Source organism: Falco peregrinus, chromosome 7 (genome assembly GCF_023634155.1).
Source record: "Falco peregrinus isolate bFalPer1 chromosome 7, bFalPer1.pri, whole genome shotgun sequence".
NCBI lineage: Eukaryota > Metazoa > Chordata > Aves > Falconiformes > Falconidae > Falco > Falco peregrinus.
The window spans coordinates 54,754,966-54,774,118 of NC_073727.1; the positions used below are offsets into that span (position 1 = coordinate 54,754,966).

Here is a 19,153-nt window from a genome sequence, read left to right on the forward strand (position 1 = left end):
GCAATACAAGATTTTATGTTGCTTATAAGCAATTTTATGACTGCCTTATGCTTCACATGGGGCACCCACTCGGAAACCAAAGCACTTAAACAAAATTCTAGATCGATAATAATAATCATTGTAACTGTAATTTTATACTGAAAGAGAAGCAGAGCCCGCAGGACTGCGGCTACAATGCCCTGAAGTCTCACTCGTGCAACAGTAGTACAATCATGGGGGCAGTGTTCCTGCTGCAATAAGCAGCTAATGCATCTCCTTCTTTCCTACTTGTATAGGAAATACTCCATTATTGGCACCCTGCTCCCTAGGCACAGGGCTGCTGCCCTCTGAGTCATAAACAATACCCTACCATTATCACGTGAATTCCATCCATTCCCTGACAGCACTATGGAAGGCGACTCTACTGGGAAGGTGGTACTGGCCTGGGTAGCAGCACATTATGAAGGGCAAACCAGGAAAAGGTGCAGCTAGAATGTAAGTGGAAATGGGGATGGGAAAGTGGAAAAGTGGCTGCACAGTCAGGATTCATCCAAGGGCATGGCTCCATGCATCAGCACAGGGCTGATATATGGCAAATAAAGAATTTTGTATGTGTGGGGAGGTGAAAGGATTGGGGGCATTTTTGGATTTGCTTTTATTTTTTACTATTATTGGCTAGGGTGGAAGCTAGACTTGTGAGAAAGAGCTATCTTTTACTTTTAAACACCTTGCTAAAAACATGAACAAACAAGCTGCCGCACTTAAAATTTCTTGTGATGACTTCACTTCAGTCACCACCTGAGAGATTTACTGATTTTAAGTACAACTTTTACCCCGTGAGGGCAGAGCAGATAATCTAAATGAACATAGAACGTGGAGGCAGAAGTAAACAAAGAGAAGAGAAGAGAATAATTTCTAGCTTGTGCACCAACCTGATAATGGGAAGAATGCTACCAAGGATCCTGCTTGGGTATGACCCTGTACTTCCAGAAAGTCTAAGCCTTAAACTTCTAGGAAGTTTAGATACTTAGTCAGTACTTAGACTGCTGGCCATCTCTTGTGGAGGAATGAGTAAAAAGGGAGCAGTATCAATGGAAAGAAGCCAGCATTCTTGTCACTTATTTACATACCCTGCCTTCCATACTCTTTCAGGGGTGTCTTCAATATAGAACCACTTTAACAGGAAAAATCAGTCTGGAGCAGTGTGATTTTTTTTCAGGAAACTGAATTTCAAATTACATCTTCACCTCAAAAGCTGAGTAAGGTTTTAGAGGAAAAAAAAGCTTATTTTCTCCCATCTCCTTCCCTTTCAGAAGAACATTCCTCAGTGACAAACACAGAAGTCTTAAATGATGTGATTCTATTTCACTGTGAGAGAGAACGGATTAGTTGTACAGATCACACAAGGTGGTAGTATAGGAAGCCCCTGTGATACATTGCCAGACACAAAATCTGTCACTGAGCACAGAGTCCCTTGAGAAATGTCTACAAGGTGAAAGAGAGAGGTGGCTTTTTTTCAGTCCAGCCCCCACTTAGACCACAATACAGTCAAGCAACTCAACTGTAAAATTAAGTTAAACCATGTTTACAGAGGTGCTGAAAGGCTTTCCAGTCATGTTAAACAAAATTTATAGAGCCAAGTTGGTTGAAGAAAGCATTTTTTATAGCCAAGTAGACAGAGGAGATTTCCTAAGGACGAAATCTGCATTCCCTGGTCCAGTAAATGATCCAATACTGCTTTTGGCAATTGTCTTTGCTAAAGTGGTAAAAAGAAATGAGGATGGGACTTGGATTCCAGATACTTACTTCAAAACACATAACGATTCAGCAAATTTGGAACTTGGATTTTAAAGTTATTTCACATTCTTTGGAAGTTGTTCCAACACACAGATTTTAATCTCAAAAATTCTAACTGTTCAATTCTATTCAACAATTGTCACCAGATCTAAACTTTTCAGCTTTGTTCGGATATTGACATGTAGCTTCAGGCTGGATTTTCCAAGTCCTCATGCTTTGTTGTGCACAAGGCAGACAATTTTTCTTTCCTCTTTCATAAGTAATTGAAGGTAAATGGGAAAAATAGGGAGGAGCAGGCCTGTACAATGACTCACAGAGGATGATGACAGAGAATTGCTGCTATCTGCACTAAGTGAAGGACTTAAAATAATCCATTAGAGACAAGGGCAGGCTCGCTGAGCTGGCTTTGCAGAGCTGTGGCAAAGTTAAACTAGGCTTCTTTTCTCAGGTAGGTCACCTATTTCTTTACTTCACTAATAACTGTCCAACTCCATTCAGAGGCATGTGGGCATCCCTGCCTTCTTACATTTGAAGAGAAGGATGTGTAACAGACTTCTGTTTCCTCCTCTGTGACTGAATTACAGAGGTAGTCAACTCAGCACCATATACAAAGACAAAACAAGCCTTGCACAATAGACAACTTGTCAACCTGAGGCAACAAAGATCTGAATTTACAAAACCTCATTGGGGTTCACTTCGAAGAGCAGTCAAATGCAGATTTTGTGCAGATTCTTAAATGAACTAGGATGTCCCTTCAGCATCAATCCATTTCTCAAAAGTTTCTCTTGGAAACTTGGAATCTGTCTGAAATTTGGTATAACAATTTAAAACAAACTCTGAAACTGAGGAAATTTCACATAGCTTGAGGTTATAAGCACTTGAAAAAGCTCCTGAAGTGGCTCCAGTTGTCAAATGAAGTAAGCACAAGCAGATTTTTTTCCCCCAAAAGGATTTGCTTACCGAAATCCCACATGCTGCACACTTCTTGCCAAATCGCTGCAGAAACTTCTGCCAGAAGGGAATGCTCACAGCTGCTGATACCTACAATTGACAAAAACCCCATATCTGTACCATACTGTCTTCTGTGCCACTGTCATCTTCAGCTGTAAGCTCACAGACATTTTTTTGTCTAGTACATTACGGTCTGAAAGGAAGATGAACTTGCAGACTTCTGTTTCTCCTCATCTTTTGAGTGATTTTTTTTTTAATTCACTGTTATGTACTCCAAGCAAAATCTATCCATGAGAGGGTTGTCCACAGTCAAATATCAGAACGCAGTGTCTTGAAATTTCTTTTTCCTAATGTAAGCCACAGCACTTAAAACTACACATGACACAGTCATTAAAGATCAAACATATTGCAAACAGTCACACTTTGTGCTAATGCCTTTTACCTCATTATCTGAACCATGCAAACAGTGAGTGAATTAAACCACTATCATACAGGAAGAAAGCCGAGGTGCAAGATCCACTTATCTTAAGATATACTTAGAGTACATATCCTATACTACCTGTTTCTTCTTAGGAACAACCTGTAAGAGAAACAGTCACTTACAGTCTCATATACTGTAATACGTGATAGCAGCAACAACCAATGCACTTCTACTGCTCATGACAGACAATTGACCTAAATTAAAACGTCATCTCACTGTTAAGAGTTATATTCCACTCTTTACTGACTTTAACTCTACTGTCTCTTGTCTCTCTTCTTGGTGTCTGTTACTTGCAGGGCCTTAAGATACCCAACAGTCTTCCCTTGCTCTCCAACATTTTGGTTTTAATTATTGGAAAAGATCTGTCTTATAATGTGGGAAATGAAGAATCAAAAAGGGGTAGAAAGGGTGGGAGGCTGCGACCAAGAAGTGGAAATGAAGTTTCCCTAAGATGGTTTCACAAAGTCTCTGCCAAATGGGTCAGAAATCATGCAACAGCTTCCCTGAAAATGACCGCTGCAGTGTGTATTCTACTTGGTGGACAAACTCTCTACAAAATACTTCAGAAGTGCAGTACATGCACATCCCAGTAATTATGTAACATTAAATGTTCTACCTGTGTTAAAAGGACTTTGGTCAGAAGGATGAAAATTACAGTTTTCAACTAATACTACTTGTAATCATGAAGTAAATCATAAAATACAGAGCAGCGTGTAACTGAGCAAGCAGAATTCTATCTCTGCTTGTCAAGAAAAAAGGTTCTGTAAAAGGATCTTTTTATCCCACTGCCATATGCTCTAGAGAGGAATCTTCATATCTCTGGATATTTTAGATATTTATCCCTGCAAGCTGCCTAGCTCAAAAGGCTCATGGATATGAATACACAAATTGAAATTGTTTAATTTGCAGCATATCAGACTGGGGAAAGGGTCAATGGACCTAAAATTCCAGACCTCTTTTCTGGCAGCAGCTTTTACTCTTTATAGGAGCAGAAAGTGACTTACAGGTAAAAACAACAAGGGATTAATCAAAAGCTCCAAAGCATTAGATTTTTAGAAGTACAGTAGGGAACACCAGCTTTATTTCAACCAGGCAATGCAAAAGATGGTGTAGCTTCTTAACAGCTCTGTCTAGACAAAAACCTCTTCTTGTCTTCTGCTATTTTGTGCAAAAATCCCAGTGAGAACCAACTATCAAATAAAAATATAGGAGAGAAGTGCAACTCACCAAGATGGTCACCACCAAATACTGGAAGTGATTGCGAAGATCAGCAGCATGAGTGCAGAATAGGACAAAGTTGCTCTGCTCCAGCTGTTGAAGACATTTGGTGACCACCAAAAAAGAAAGGAAAAATGTAAAAAAACAAAAAAGACATCACACTCCATACTAGCCAAATACAGTTGGTGACTGGTTTGTTAAATGTAGGATTTGGGAGTCTCAGTCTTCCCTCATTTGCAACAATTTAAAGCAGCAATAACTTTCCTGCTATCACCGGAGTAACATGCCAATAATACTAGGGCAAGCAAGAGGTAAACCATGCACCTAATGCAGCATTAAAATGACCAAAACAGGAACCTCCTTATGAAAGGATTTTGTCTAAAGGCTTTATTCTCTATGTTGCAATTGCCTGGTGGTGTTGGCACAGTCACAGCTGCAGACTACTGCAAGAAATTGCCCGCCCTTTTCCATAGCAATGCCACAAATGTTTCAGCAGAAGCTCTGACTCTGAAGCAAGTTACTTTTCAGCTGGAATTACACTCATGCCAACTTCCTGGAGTACAGCACCTGACTGCTGGCTTTGTATACAACCTTGGCTATGGAGTGTAGCTTTTGGTCAGGTATCTCTGTAAGTCTGAGTACTCATTGGATGGGAGGATCTAGCTGCACCGTGTTGTAATGAGAAATGAAGCCACTGCCACCATGCTTTTGCAGAACTCAGGCATGTTCTGAACACCAGAATATGGTTAAGGCCCAGCTCCAGCAATTCTGCAGAAGTAGAATGACAGAGAGTATTTAATACCCACACCACAGCCTGTGGTATGATCAGCTCTTGCTCCTTTGTGTGCTTGTAGATAATAAGTGGCCTATCACCTGTATACAAATTAGGACAAAAGTTATATTCCTTCTCCATTGCCACCAAAGCCTTCTCTAGCTTGTGTCCCAGTTTATGCCGCCTTCATTTTAGACATAGAATATCACACTCTGGGATTATAACAAATGCATCTTTACCTGCCTACTCCTTTGCTCACCAGTAATCCATTCACTAAATTCCATTAAGTCAGCGTCCCTCCCTTGAAAAACAATAGCAAGGGTTGCTCACGCTGGCTGAAATGGAGCAAAACAGTTTCCAGCTTCTGCCTCCCTTCCAGTCTGTACAAATAGAAAAATCAAGAGATACGGACTGACAGAAGATCTTTTCCTCTCTGGGTGTTGTCAGCAGGTAGTTGGCTGCCAGCAACCAAATGTGTGCTGTATCCTTGCTGACTGAATGGATGCAGGAAGGTTCTGGACCATAAGGGACCTTCTTTCATCTTTCATCTCCCTCTCTCTGCTGTTGCTCACAGTGCCTGTAGGTCCCAGATGTAAGCAGAAATGCTTCTGCTATTGTTTCTCACCCTTGGGCCTTTCAGCAAGGACTGACAGATGCTGTGAAGGACAGCCTACTAACTGCGCCCAAATCCAGGCCAACAGGAAACTTCAGTGCTTCTTTGGCAAACAGATGCTTCAGTAGCCCTTCCAAGGAATTTACTAATTCACCAGGCTTAGTGAACCCAGTGCTGCTCTCTTACATGCCCTGTTCTTGCCCTCTGGCCTGATACTTGATCAATGGCTCACGTGACTACAAGACTGTTGACAAAAATATGAAGATTATTTGCTTTTCAAAACAAAGCCACTTCAACTGATATGTACAGGTTCACATAAAAATAACATATTTACCGAGTTGAACATATGTCAAAAATCAAGCTTGAAAAAGACGGCTGGACTATGGGGAGTAAGGGTTTCTTACTCAGTGGCTTTAAGTTTTTCTACAGCTACTCTCTATGGGAGGAGGTATTGCACGTTTTTGTGAGAGCCAAACCTCAACTGCAGGTCCTCATTTGAAAATTACCTCTATCTAGCTCTGAGGCAGGTTAGACCTCCTGCCTCTGAACTTCTTACTCTGACCTAATGCCTTCCATCACAAAAGACTCCATAAGAACCATAAGCCACTGTCTGAGAACAACCACCTATGCAAAGGAAAGGGGCAATGGTTTAAAGCGGCACACACTATAGAGAAGAACAGAGAGAAGAGAAAAAGCATTCTCTAAGCGACTGAAACCACAGGAGACTGCACATGGATAACATATAATGACCCAATCTGGGTCACTAGGACTAGTTCCTCACCTTTTATGAAGGGGGGAAAAAAAAAGAAAAAAAAGCGCCATCTTTAAATGGTCAGGACTTTGGTTTTGCTTCTTGTTTGAAAGAACCATCTCCAGTTGACCAGGTTCTCAGGCACAACAAAAAAGACTCTGGTCTCTGGTTCCCTGCTGATTTGTAGGGAAAGGCACCACCCCCTAGATCATCACCTCCAGTCACCAGCCAAAGGTTATTTGCATTTTAGCTGCACCAGACTCTCCCATGCTGGGACTGGAATGAGGCCAACACACAGACTTAGAGAGTCTGAAGTTACCTGAACTGCTGTCGAGATGAGAAGAAATGAAGCTGTAAGCTTCACATATGGACCATGCTTCATGGTGAGTCCAAGCCCCTTACAAAAAGGAATTGCTCTGTCTGAATTTAAGGCATAAGGATCTAAGAGGAGCAGAATACATAAAAACAATCTTTTCAACAGATGAATGTGAAATAATTATTATTAAATCTAGGAATATTTAAACATACTTACCATCTTTTTCCTTTACTCCAAGAAAAAGAATGATAATTCCAAGAAGATACACACCTCCTATGACCCCTGCTGCAATCATATAAACTTTTGCCTTTGAAAAGAATAAAAGATATATTTGAAATTGTGACAGCAGAATGACAAGTCATTACGAAAATTTCAGTCTCTTTCTGATGAGACACCTGCAAATGAAGAAATGCCCATCTACATACAGCCAACTTTCATATCTCTGAAAAATGTTCACTTCTGCAGCTCATTTATAAGCAACACCTACTTTATGATAAATCCAGGGCACATAAGTATATATTTCTTACAAAAAAAAAAAAAAAAAAAAGCAGCTGTGAACAAAAGGGATACTGCATTGGCAACCTGAATGTTTTTGCTTATGTTCAGACTAGCTATAGACATACACGGTCATCTATCAAAAACATACAGCATCTGTACAGTGATTCTAATTTTTAGTATATCCAGTTGATGTAGCTACACAGACTGCAATCTTATGTTCATGCTAGGTAGGAAAGGCTTGAGTACTGATGTAAACATAATTACTACAGTTACTGCATTTATACATAATGATAATGAAACTTCCTTTAGGCTCTAATGAATTTTAGAAATCACACATTCATGCCAATGTTTTGAGAACATGGTAGCTTGCATGCTTGTTTTCCCAGTTATTTAGTGAAATACTCAAGCAAATTCAGAAATCTTTGCTTCCTATTAGCCAGGCGAACAAAGCCTCCAAGGATACCACCCTACACCATCAGATCACATTTATTGTTTCTAACTCTGATTACACTGACTCTGGAATAAAGCTTTAAAAGGTTATTTTGCTTTAGTATTCTGTAACAATTTGTTTTATACTATGTTATCAAAGATAAAATAAGTGCTGGTTGTAGAGCTTTATGACACAATGATTATTTGATAGGAAAATTGAATTCCAAATTATCAGTTATATGTTGCAAATGAAATTATTATAAATCTAGGAAGCAGCTGGTAAATAAGCATGCAATTACAAGAATGTATTCCCAAATACAACCACTTAGTATAGATGCAAAGCTAGCCAGATGAACCATATAAGTACAGACATTCTTTAAGACAACAGTTTTTGTTAAGATATGTACATTTCAGAAGAGGACATGGTGAAATAAAGGAATGCAGGACTATTCTTTATTTGGGATAGAGGCTTGGGGGTTTTATATCAGAGCTATAAATTAAGAGAGTTATTGGTTATGGCTTCCACAGACTACAGACTGCAGTATTGTAGATACCTGAATTCACTTAAATGAGGTGATTTCTGCCTCAAAAGCAGCCTAGTCAAGAAAGAAGGGGTTGAAAAAAAGGATAGTAACAGGACTCCATTTTGAATTTTATATTTCATGTCTGTGTATTTTTTAATTTGCTCGAAGCAACTGAATTAAATGCTTTCTTTCACAGGTCATCGTTAAGTGTAATTCGAGCTTAAACTATAAAGGATATTCATGGTAGGCCAAATAAGATTTTCTGACCTTAAACAAAACTTGTTAGCACATCTATGAACTATATCAATATCCATACTTGGTTTTCAGCAGGAAAAATCCACTCCTAAGTTTACAGTAACAACTTCAAAAGAGCTTAGAAATAACTCTTTCTTCCACTTCCTGTCTTTAATAATGAGCAAAATAATATCAGTCATTCACTAGGTCTTCTTTTAAACTAACCGTGCCTTTAAGCAGCTAAGAATTAGTCCTTGTGACAAAAAAAGGTCAGGATCATACTCCTGAATGGTACTAAAAGAAACAGTCAAGATGCAGCCTCTTCTAAATATTTTTTGAGACTGTGGAGGTGCTTCAGGTCCATAGACACTAGTCCTGCCTCGACTTAGAGCTCAAGGTACATCAGTCATATAACCAAAATTCAAGATCCAACATCTCCTGTTGATGGTGCAGTTAAGGTGCCTATTCTATTGTTGATGGTGCGAACAAAAGGCAAGTGCTCTGTCATGCGAAGCAAGCAGCTCTCCCCGAGGCTCAGTGACCATGCATGTTCCTGTAATCCAACCAAACTGATGCCAGGTTATGTGAATGGCAAAAAAATCTGGTCCTCACATAACAGGGTAGCAGGGAGTGAGGTGGGTTGCCAGAACAGTTCGTTCAGACTATGGCCTCTGCCCAAGCCTGAAGGCTGTTTAGGAAAAAGGGCAGGAAAGAACAAAGAACAGAACTTTACCCATGGAAAACAGTTGGACAAATCCAGGCTGTTCGCAACCATGGGATACTACTCATCTACAAAACCTGAGAAGGTGACACACAAAACTCTGGAAGAAGGGAAAAGACCAAAACAAATAGCCAGGAAATACATACACACACACGTTAAAAAAAAAAAAAGAACACGTGGCTGCTTGTAAATAAGTAAAATGAAGAAGGTAATATCTTTAATTAAATCAGCCTGTTTAGTTGGGAAAAAAAAATGTTTCAAGTCACACTGTGACATCTTCAGATCTGAAAAATATTTGTATGTCTAAAAGCTTTTCCATTGTTTTCTGATGTTAGTATCAAGTTTAATAAAAGAGATTACTTCTACCTACAAACTCTGGCTACTTTAGGCTATGTATCTTTACTATTTTTTTCAAAATAAAAAACTATTTGACATTCAACTCATTGTGACGCTTCTTTCTCCATCTCCCTCCTACCTCAAAAAGGATGGGAATGCACATGTGGTTAGACAGAAAGGAAATAAATCAAGATCATACACTTTTTTTCCTTCAAAGCCATTAAAGAGATTTGAAAGTGGAAGTTGGTGATTACAGCATAAAGCAGATTCAGACAGGGAATCTGCTGTGCAATGAAATTCAGCTTGCTCCACAACTTTTCAAGTTACTCCTCTTGACAATTCACAGAGCTGTAATACCACAGTAGTTTTCTGCATCAAGACATTGTCCTAGAAGCTAAAAAGGAAGCCAGGGTGATGTGCTGTGTCTTCTTGAAATATGCATTAGAAATTACCTACAAGCAGCTTCAAAAATGCTTTAATCAGCCATAAAATGGCATGGTCACTTACAGAAGCAGCCCAGTTCTCCCCAGGCCATTTCCCCAGATCAGCTCCCTGAGAAGCCTTGTGCCAAAAGCAAGCACAGAGGCAGAGAACAGTGTCTGGGAGCAGGGAGAGGCAAGGGTCAGTCCCCTTCCTGGACTACCAGTAATGGTGCTAGGGTATGCACACTGAAAGCATGCATAAAAACCTGCCTTCAGCTTGTGATTTTACTGTTGCTGAAAAGTGGTAATAGGAGCTTCAACTACAATAAGCAGAGCACAAATACATACATCTTGATTTGCAAGCACCTGAGTTTAGACTCAGATCAAGGAATCCTCTTAATGGGTAATTTTATATATCAGTTAGTACACACACTGACAGAGAAATAGAGGAAAATATGAAAAGAAAGACTGAATCTAGCAACTGGCAAAAAGGAACCAACAAACTGCTGATTTCACAAGTAACAGAAAAAAACACTACACAAAGTAATTGTTCAATTCAGGGCCTGTTTCAAGACCACTGGAAACAATGGAAGACTATCAAATTGTGTTCACTGAGGTTTGGATCAGGATTTAGGATTTCCTCCCATAATAAAACTTTCTCTGTTTCTCAAAAAATCACACACTGAAGCATGAAGAGATTAAATTGCTTGTGCAGGATTACAGGAAAAATCTGCTGTGGAAAATGAAATAAACAAGCACGGATCTCTAGGTTCATTCCACATGTGAACTACTGAGCTCTCCCGCTAATTGCCTGTTACCAACCATTTACTTTCAACAGTGCTTTGTACCTTTGCAAGAATACAGATTCCAAGTAGGACTTACAGTTTCGTTCACATAACAGCCACTAATCTTTATAGGAGAGCCTTAATGATAACTACTTTGAAAAGAAGTATTACTGCACTGAAAGATCCTGTTATAGCCACCATTTTTTCATAGAATCATAGAATTACTTGGGTTGTATGAGACCTTTAAAGTTCGTATACTTCCAAATCCCCTGCCACAGGCAGGGACACCTTCCACTAGAGCAGGTTGCTCAAAGCCCCATCCAGCCTGGCCTTGAACACTGCCAGGGATGGGGCACCCACAGCTGCTCTGGGCAGCCTGGGCCAGTGTCTCACCTCCCTCATGGTAAAAAAATTCTTCTTTATATCTAATCTAAATCTATCTTCTTTCAGTTTAAAACCATCGCCCCTTGTCCTGTCACAACAGGCCTTGGTAAAAAGCCCCTCTCCATTTTTCTTTTAAGCCCCCTTCTAGGCTGCTAGGCATTTTTCTTTTAAGCCCCTTTATAGGCTGCTATAAAGTCTCCTTCAAGCCTTCCCTCCAGGTTGAACAACCCCAGCGGTCTCAGCCTGTCTTCACAGGAGAGATGCTCCATCCCTCTGACCATTTTCGTGGCCTCCTCTGGACCTGCTATAACAGGGCCATGTCTGTCTTGTTCTGGGGACCACAGAACTGGATACAGTACTCCTGGTGGGCCAAAGTAAGCTTCTCTTACTAAGCTGCTATTTTAAACTGTGAATCAGCCCCTAGTGAAAACAAAGGATGGCCATATACCTCCTAGTTACTTTACAGATTGGCATCTTCAAGCAAAGCTCCTCAGTGTAACACTGCTGTTGCACTGATACGTGGTTGCAAAGACCATAGATGGGAAACCTTGTTTGCAACAACGTGGCTGTCTCAGCTCAAGCATTACTGATTTCAAGGAAGTCATGTTCATGCTCATTCAGCTGGATGGTATTATATAGTAATACAGAAACACCCCCACCCCTCTCCCTAAGAGATTGTAGTGTGCTCCCATAGACACTTACTTGATGAGACAGGGGATCTGAGGGGTCTGGAAAGCTGGGAGTGTCATGCCAGGAGATGGTTGTGTTTACTGAGGGACTCGCAGTGCAGTGATGAGAGACATGAGCACTGGCCACAATCTGCCCCTGAAGGGCAGCTCCAATCAAGGTCCCAAGCACTTCCATGGTCATTCCTAAAGAAGAAAGCACAAATGCGTACCGAGGATGAGAACTTGATACCTTCACTGTCTACAAGCTTGTTCATTTATCATTGAAAAGAAACATCATCAAACCATTTTCTTTTACAGGGAACAAGCAGAAGAAGCAATACCAAGAACAGCAGAACTAGAAGGTTAGTAACAGAACAGTTTCAAGGAATGAGAGTTTTGTCATCTATTTTTTGATCAGCTTTTAGAAGCCTCCATGGAAGAGCCTTTTTCATGCAAGCTGCGTGATGGATGTGGCTGAGATTAAGAGCCACAAGGGGATAACATAGAAACCTTTCATCTTGAGGACCAGAGCAGAACTACGGTTTAAGCGTTGAATGCTGCTTTTCCAAAGCAGGACTAGGAGCCATAATATCAGACTTTTCATCTCAAGTTTGACAGTAACTTGTGAAACATTTTTTGAACCACTTATCTGAACAGACTTCTAGGTTCTCCAACCCAACTGTAAAATAAAATGATACTTACATCAGGCTTATTTTGGAAATAATACAACTGCAAAGCTCTTGGAAACAGAAGATGCTGTTCTTAACTGCCTAAGGCCATAGTCAGGCAAAACTATCTACCTCAGCCTCAGAAAATGATTCAGATCAGTAACACTCCAAGTACCATCAGAACAAAGGATCATCTGAAACACCAACCAAGGTGTCCATTTGGGAAAGCAAAGATCAAGGTTCTTGTGTGCTCAGAATTTATAGTGTATTAGTTTCCACCTTAGCTGAGAAAGCTGATCTCTCAGAAAGCAGATCATACCTTGAAGGAGGTCATATTTTGCCCAGAACATAAGTAGGATTTATGTTAAAGCAATTTTGGAATCCAATATTTCTACCTCGCATTCATAGTAAGGAGCAGGACAAAATTTATAATAAGCAGTTCTGCTTGTTTCCAGTAGAGGGTAATGGATCCTCTGATCCCAACCTTTTTTTAAATGCACACTTCATATTACACAGCTGTTTTTCTTTAAACAGTTGAAGAAATGCCTGAACAACTGACTATATCCACGAAAACCTATCAACGAAAATCCTCCATGAAACCCAAAGAAAGGCAGGAGTGTTTAAGTAAAACACTAGTTCAAAAAAAGAGAGTGTAAAGGAGAGTCTCACATAATCACAACCATTACAAGAAAACTTGGCTCCAAACAAATATTATTTCAAAATATACAAAAATACCAACATTTGAAAAGTCAAAATTGTGGTTCATTTCACCACTCTAACTTGGCTTAGAAGAAGAGCTGTACACTCAAAAAGTTAAACCCTTTCTGAACAATAAAATGACACTATAAATGTATAACACCTCTCAGACATGGAGGTCAACAGCTTTTATCAAATGGTTTTCACATGCCTATGAAGCCTTGCATGGCGCTAGCAATAGGAAAGCATATTTATTTGGATCACAGCCTCTGAAGACATAAAACTAGACAACAGACACTAGGTACATGGATTTAGTTAGAATTTAGGCCAGATGACTCAGAATATAGTCAGTGCCAAAGAATATAACACAACTGGAATCTCCCGCTGTTTAGTCCTGTCCTGTGACTGCTACCCCAGACTTTCTCTTGAGATAGTTGATGATAATGCAAATTACAACTGTTCCATGTGTGGCTGGAAAGGGATTGGGTTGCTCAGGGGATATTGTATCCAGAATTTGACATGTTTTCTTTTAGCACTTCTGGCCATTTCATTGTGCCTCCGTGGTCTATAGTTTTCAAAGTACTCAAGCAAGTATGCTGAGGGTTAGAAGGACTAATGGAAGAGAAAAGGGCTCTTGCCAGGAAAAGAAAACAGATGCAACATAAAAATTACAAGTTATTGTAAACAGTGAAGGACAAGTTAAGATGTAAAAAAGTTTTTCATGTGGTATTTGACTCTTTTCTCTTTACCCTGCTTAATGCTGGTGGCCATGAGAGCAGTTACATAACAAAGAAGGCGTGATAACAGAGCTGAAGAGAGTAGGAAGGGAAGAAACTGTTCTTACAATTTACGATCTGTACAGGAAATCTTAAAAATATTTTCATTGCACTTTTTTTGGTCTGATTGATTTGCTTCAAAGCAAAAACTTTGTCTGGTTTTGATTGTTGAAGAGCCAGAGATATGGTCTGGAAGCCCTCATTCTTTTAACTAATACAAGTCAGAGTGCTAGTTATATCACAGCAAGATCTGTCCTTAAACTACCTGGCGTATGTTAGAATTAAATAAACACAGATGAAATAAAAAGAGAGATTTCAGTTGGTGTGAACATGCACACAAAATTACTCTCCTTTTCTGGTGAGGTTAACTGTCTTGGTTCTATGAGTTCTAGAATTATTTTCAGAGAAAACAGGGCTGGGATTTGAATTTATATAACATGAAACACATAAACCTAAGGACATTCAAACAAAAAAAAAAAAAAGAAGAAAAAGAAGATACTCAAAATTACTTTTAGGCTTTCTTTAATTGAATGTTAAAGATTATCATCACTTTGTTTTTCCCCTACAAATCACCTTTAAATGAAATCATTACTCCCCTACCCTGGCTTGGGTAAGAGTGATTTTTATTGTTTTGTCTGGCTAGTAATAAAAAGAGCTTATAGCTAATCAGACAGTCTGAGAAAATAAAACTTCAGTGTCTCCTATTTAGCTAGAGAAGTGGAAGCATTTACAAGACAAAATAGTTTTCATCAGATATTAAAAATCTCATACAAAAGTCCACTTTAGGGACATAAACCACTAGGGATCTTCCTATAGATAAAGAACAATTTAAAATAAAACTCAGCCCTAATCCACATGAGAAAGTCCAGATCACACTCACGGTATGCTGTTGCAGAATCCCTCTCCTTCTGGTCTGTGCTGAGAAACATGGTGAGGGCAGAATACGGTACCTGGAATAACTACGCAAAGAAAGAAGATAACTTAGGAAATGTCAGGGTAAATGCTGTATTCCTTTGATATCCAGGAAAATGGTTTAATGCAACCTTGAATTCACTTACTTCGAACACCATATTTTTTAGCACAAATACCTGTCTTTTCTTTCTGATTTGTGAAGCATATAAAAGGAAAAAAGTATCTTTCATAATACAAATCATAAATTATCAGTAAGCTTTACCAGTAATGCCATGCTCCTTCAGATTCCTTGGGAAAACGTCCTTCATAACTAGGCTATAAAGAATCTAGCTTTCTTTGCACTAGAAGATTATCATGTTTCTAGCTTAAGCTAACTAACAGGAAGCAAAGCCATAATGAAGACAATACATTTTTCCAATTTATTCAAGCCAGAAAACTGTATAAATCCCAAAATTATTTCAAATATCTGTATCACTATGCAATTTCAGAAGGTAATTGTGAAAACTAATTGGTCTTCAGCACCATTTTTCCACACGTTTCTTAATTTGAGTTAAGAATATGTAGAAACACCCAATTGCTATGTCCATGCACTGGCAAAAAGGTAGATGAGGAGCGTTGCTTTTTGATTTTACAGCACTGTATCTAGTACACAACTGATACCTTGCTGTAAAATCTTGGTGGAAACAATGCACTGGCAATATTTATTGGAATGCTGAGTAAATTAGCCCCTCTTTTCCTGCAGAAGAGGCCTTATCCCCAGTAGTACTTCACTGAAAATAACTATTGAACATTAAAGGCTTGACCTTTTGGATGGTCATGATGTGAGTGGGACTTCACCCTCACAGTGCTGAATTAAAATAAAAATCACTTCAAAAGTGTTGGAACATATACTATTGTGAAGTGGAAGTGGAACATGAACCTGTCTGAACAATCAAGTTCTTTGTGGTGTTTCCACCACTGCAGAGATCTGTAGCCAGGTAAACTAAGTCTCACAATCTGCACCCTACTCTGTTCGTATGAAATGCATTTCCATTCACCTCCATCAAACATGGCAAGTGTCTACATTTTCAGAGCCCTGCTATGGGAAACCTGTGTTTTTCCTTCAAAAGACAGCAAATAGAAAATTATTTTAAGCCATTATGAACATCCTGTGCACCATCTTTCTAAAGAGGAAAAAAAGGACCTAGAGAAACATTCCGGCTTAACATAGGAATACAGAATTCCCAGGTCCAACGGATCTGTAAACAGGAGAAAAGCCAGAAGTCAAACAAGAAATACAAACATTTTAAATGTCTAGGAACCACTTTCTCAAAACGTGATCCAGTGACATTCAGTCAGCTAGGATATAAATTGCAATGTAGCTGTCTCGCTTCCACTCCTAACCTGCTGCGTGATACAGCTTTGCAAAGAAGATAGTTCCTTTCACCTTGATACTGGCCACAAGGCAAAATAGGGTGATGCAACCCCTATGTGTACAGTATGGAATGTGTCAAGAGTTCTTTGGGTTTCACTGAAATGATGGCTTCTGCATAAAAGTTGCAAGTTCTGGGCTGTACTAAAAAATGTGTGTGTTCAAACTCTTCTAACCAGGCATAAATATTATGACTACTACTATCAGTATGTTTCAGCTCTGGTACCCTGACTTTTCATTGCCTTCTAGTTTGAGTTAAACCCCTCCACAAATTAGAGCCACAAATCTACTTGGTCTCCTAATCTGCTCCTGAAAACAGAAGTTAAGAGAAATGAGATATCTAACTGGAATTAGGAATCTGAATATCTCTGTGGATCTATACAAGAATGAGTTGAATGTCTAGGGCACTGCCAATGAAAGTGCCTGGAGGTAATCTGCCTGAATTAGCAGGTGATTTGCCAGAGAAAGCATGGGCAGAAGCCATCAACGAGCAGAGAGTTTGATAAAAGGACATCTACCTATCCCTTAAACCCACTAGAAGTTGAAATCAAACATCAGATTTTGGTAAATTTCAGTTTACTAGATCTGAATGCATTAAGATAGTAGTAACTTGCCTGTTTGCTGCCTGAGAACATCATGACCTGTAATCAACTTACTGTGGTCAGTGCTTGGAAAATGCAGTAGAAAATCAGGTACCATGCAACTCTTCCTGATACAAAAGGAGGCAAGTACCACATAAAAAAATAAGATACTACTGTGAAGGGTGTACATGCCAGCATCCTGCAAAGAAGATTAAGACATGTCAACAATCTCAACATAACGATCGCAAAACACATTAAATTTTCCTGCTAATAATGAATATAATGTAATTTATTTTATGTGCAGTTTTCTAACTACAGTTATGCCATGTTTTTAAGTATTAAACGTTAGCATGCGTTAAATAAACAGTTGAATATAAAATGTATACAACTCTTTCCATAAAATGAAAAAAAAAAATAATGAGCAAATCTGGATGAAAACAGCTATACTTAGGTTTATAAGACACAATTACCTTGCACATGCACTGTAACAGAATACCTATAGCGCTGTTCCTTAGTACATGTCTCAGACTACACATTTACTAGAAAGAACCACTGAAAACTAAGCTCTGTCATCACATGTCTTCACATACCTTGAATACTATGTCAGTTTTGGGCCCCTCACTACAAAAAAGACACTGAGGTGCTGGAGTGCAAGTCTTAAGAGGAGCAGCTGAGGGGACTGGGGTTGTTTAGCCTGGAGAAAAGGAGGCTCAGGGGGGACCTTATTGCTCTCTACAACTGCCTGAGAGGAGACTGTAGGCAGGTGGGGGTCAGTCTCCTTTCCTCAGTAACGAGTGATAGGAGAAGAGGAAACCGCCTCAAGTTGCACCAGAGGAGGTTTAGATTGGATATGTGGAAAAATGTCTTCACTGAAAGGGTGGTCAAGCATTGGAACAGGCTGCCCAGGGAGCTGCTTTAGTCACCATCCCTGGAGGTATTAAAAGACTTGCAGAAGTGGCACTTAGGCATATGATTTAGTGATGGACTTGGCAGTGTTAGGTTAACAGTTGAACTCTATGATCTTAAAGGTCCTTTCCAACCTACATGATTCTATGATTCTAATTTTTACATAAGCCTACTTATTATCAAGGATTCCCTCTTCCAATTTCAATGCCTTCAGTTTTCCTCTCCATTTAGCTTCTTCATTGCTACTTCAGGCAAGTGCAAATATGTTGATATTAAAAATGCTGAAAACAGCATAAAAAAATAATGGACAGCCCACTGCAGAAGTTCCTACAGTCTGTATCTTCTTGAGTATATGATCATTTCTTTCATTTAACTCAACAGCAAAACTCCTAATCACTTCAAACACAAAAGGATCATCTTCAGGTGAGGAAGATGCCTTAAAAAATGAACCACTGAAATTTGAATTCCGGGCATTGACATAAACCAGCAATTAATTGTGTTAGTCTGAAAGCTATTTCAAATTGCATTAGTTTGAACACTATTTCAGGCAAACACCACTTGTCAAACTCTATGATATCAAAGAAGTGATCAGATGCTATTATTTCCTAAATGTCCTAGTTGCAACAGAATCAGGGCTCCTGTATTCTTGTAAATCAGACAATAAACAATGTAATTAGATGACCAGGATCCTAACAAAAAATATCCAAACACGTAAAAGAGAAAACAGATTAATCCCTTCACAACAGCACTACTGACATTAGGGGTCAGCTGATTATTTTGCAATCGTGAACTGAAAATCTGGAATACAAAAGAGTAATGCGGGTAAATAGTTTAGTAAAACAATGGCTTTCCCACGCTGCTTTTTGGGATGGACAGCATCACCGGGAACTGAGCATTTACAAGGTAAGTGCCAGGTTCTGGTATTCTCTGTCCCTCTGGTCCCCAGGCCACAGTTCATCCACAGCTGGTCAGCAATGGAAAACACAAATAAGGGTAAAATCCTAACACAACTCAAGGAATCTACCTTCCTCTCCAAAGTGTGAGATCTTTCAAACTGGTGTCCAGATAAAGCCACCACAGTTAAATACTTTCATAGTCAATTTTTCATGCAACTTTTCAGCAATAACCCTCTTAGTATTCTTCCCCTCTTTCATCCTCTTTCCACATTTTCCTTTCCTCATTAGTGTGAATTTTCAAAGCCTTGCTGAAGTTGCTGAATATCTAATTGTCTACTATTATGTCCTTTAACAAAATATTTGACCAGATTTGTGTATTTCAAGTCAATGTCTGCTTATGCCTTTTAAAGACATTACATAGAAGAGAT

At 39.3% G+C, this 19,153-nt stretch overlaps 1 protein-coding gene across 2 annotated transcripts in view; it reads right to left on the reverse strand.

Annotated features, from left to right (window-relative positions):
* Positions 1–19,153, reverse strand: part of MFSD2B (MFSD2 lysolipid transporter B, sphingolipid) — a 38,258-nt gene that overhangs the window by 7,467 nt on the left and 11,638 nt on the right. For both annotated transcript variants that reach the window (XM_055809628.1, XM_005230894.4), the window contains exons 4-10: positions 16,999–17,122; positions 14,900–14,978; positions 11,914–12,083; positions 7,095–7,185; positions 6,882–7,003; positions 4,436–4,519; positions 2,737–2,817 (exon numbers count right to left, since the gene is read on the reverse strand). In XM_055809628.1, coding sequence (XP_055665603.1) covers positions 2,737–2,817; positions 4,436–4,519; positions 6,882–7,003; positions 7,095–7,185; positions 11,914–12,083; positions 14,900–14,978; positions 16,999–17,122 — 751 coding nt within the window. The remainder of the gene's footprint in view (positions 1–2,736; positions 2,818–4,435; positions 4,520–6,881; positions 7,004–7,094; positions 7,186–11,913; positions 12,084–14,899; positions 14,979–16,998; positions 17,123–19,153) is intronic.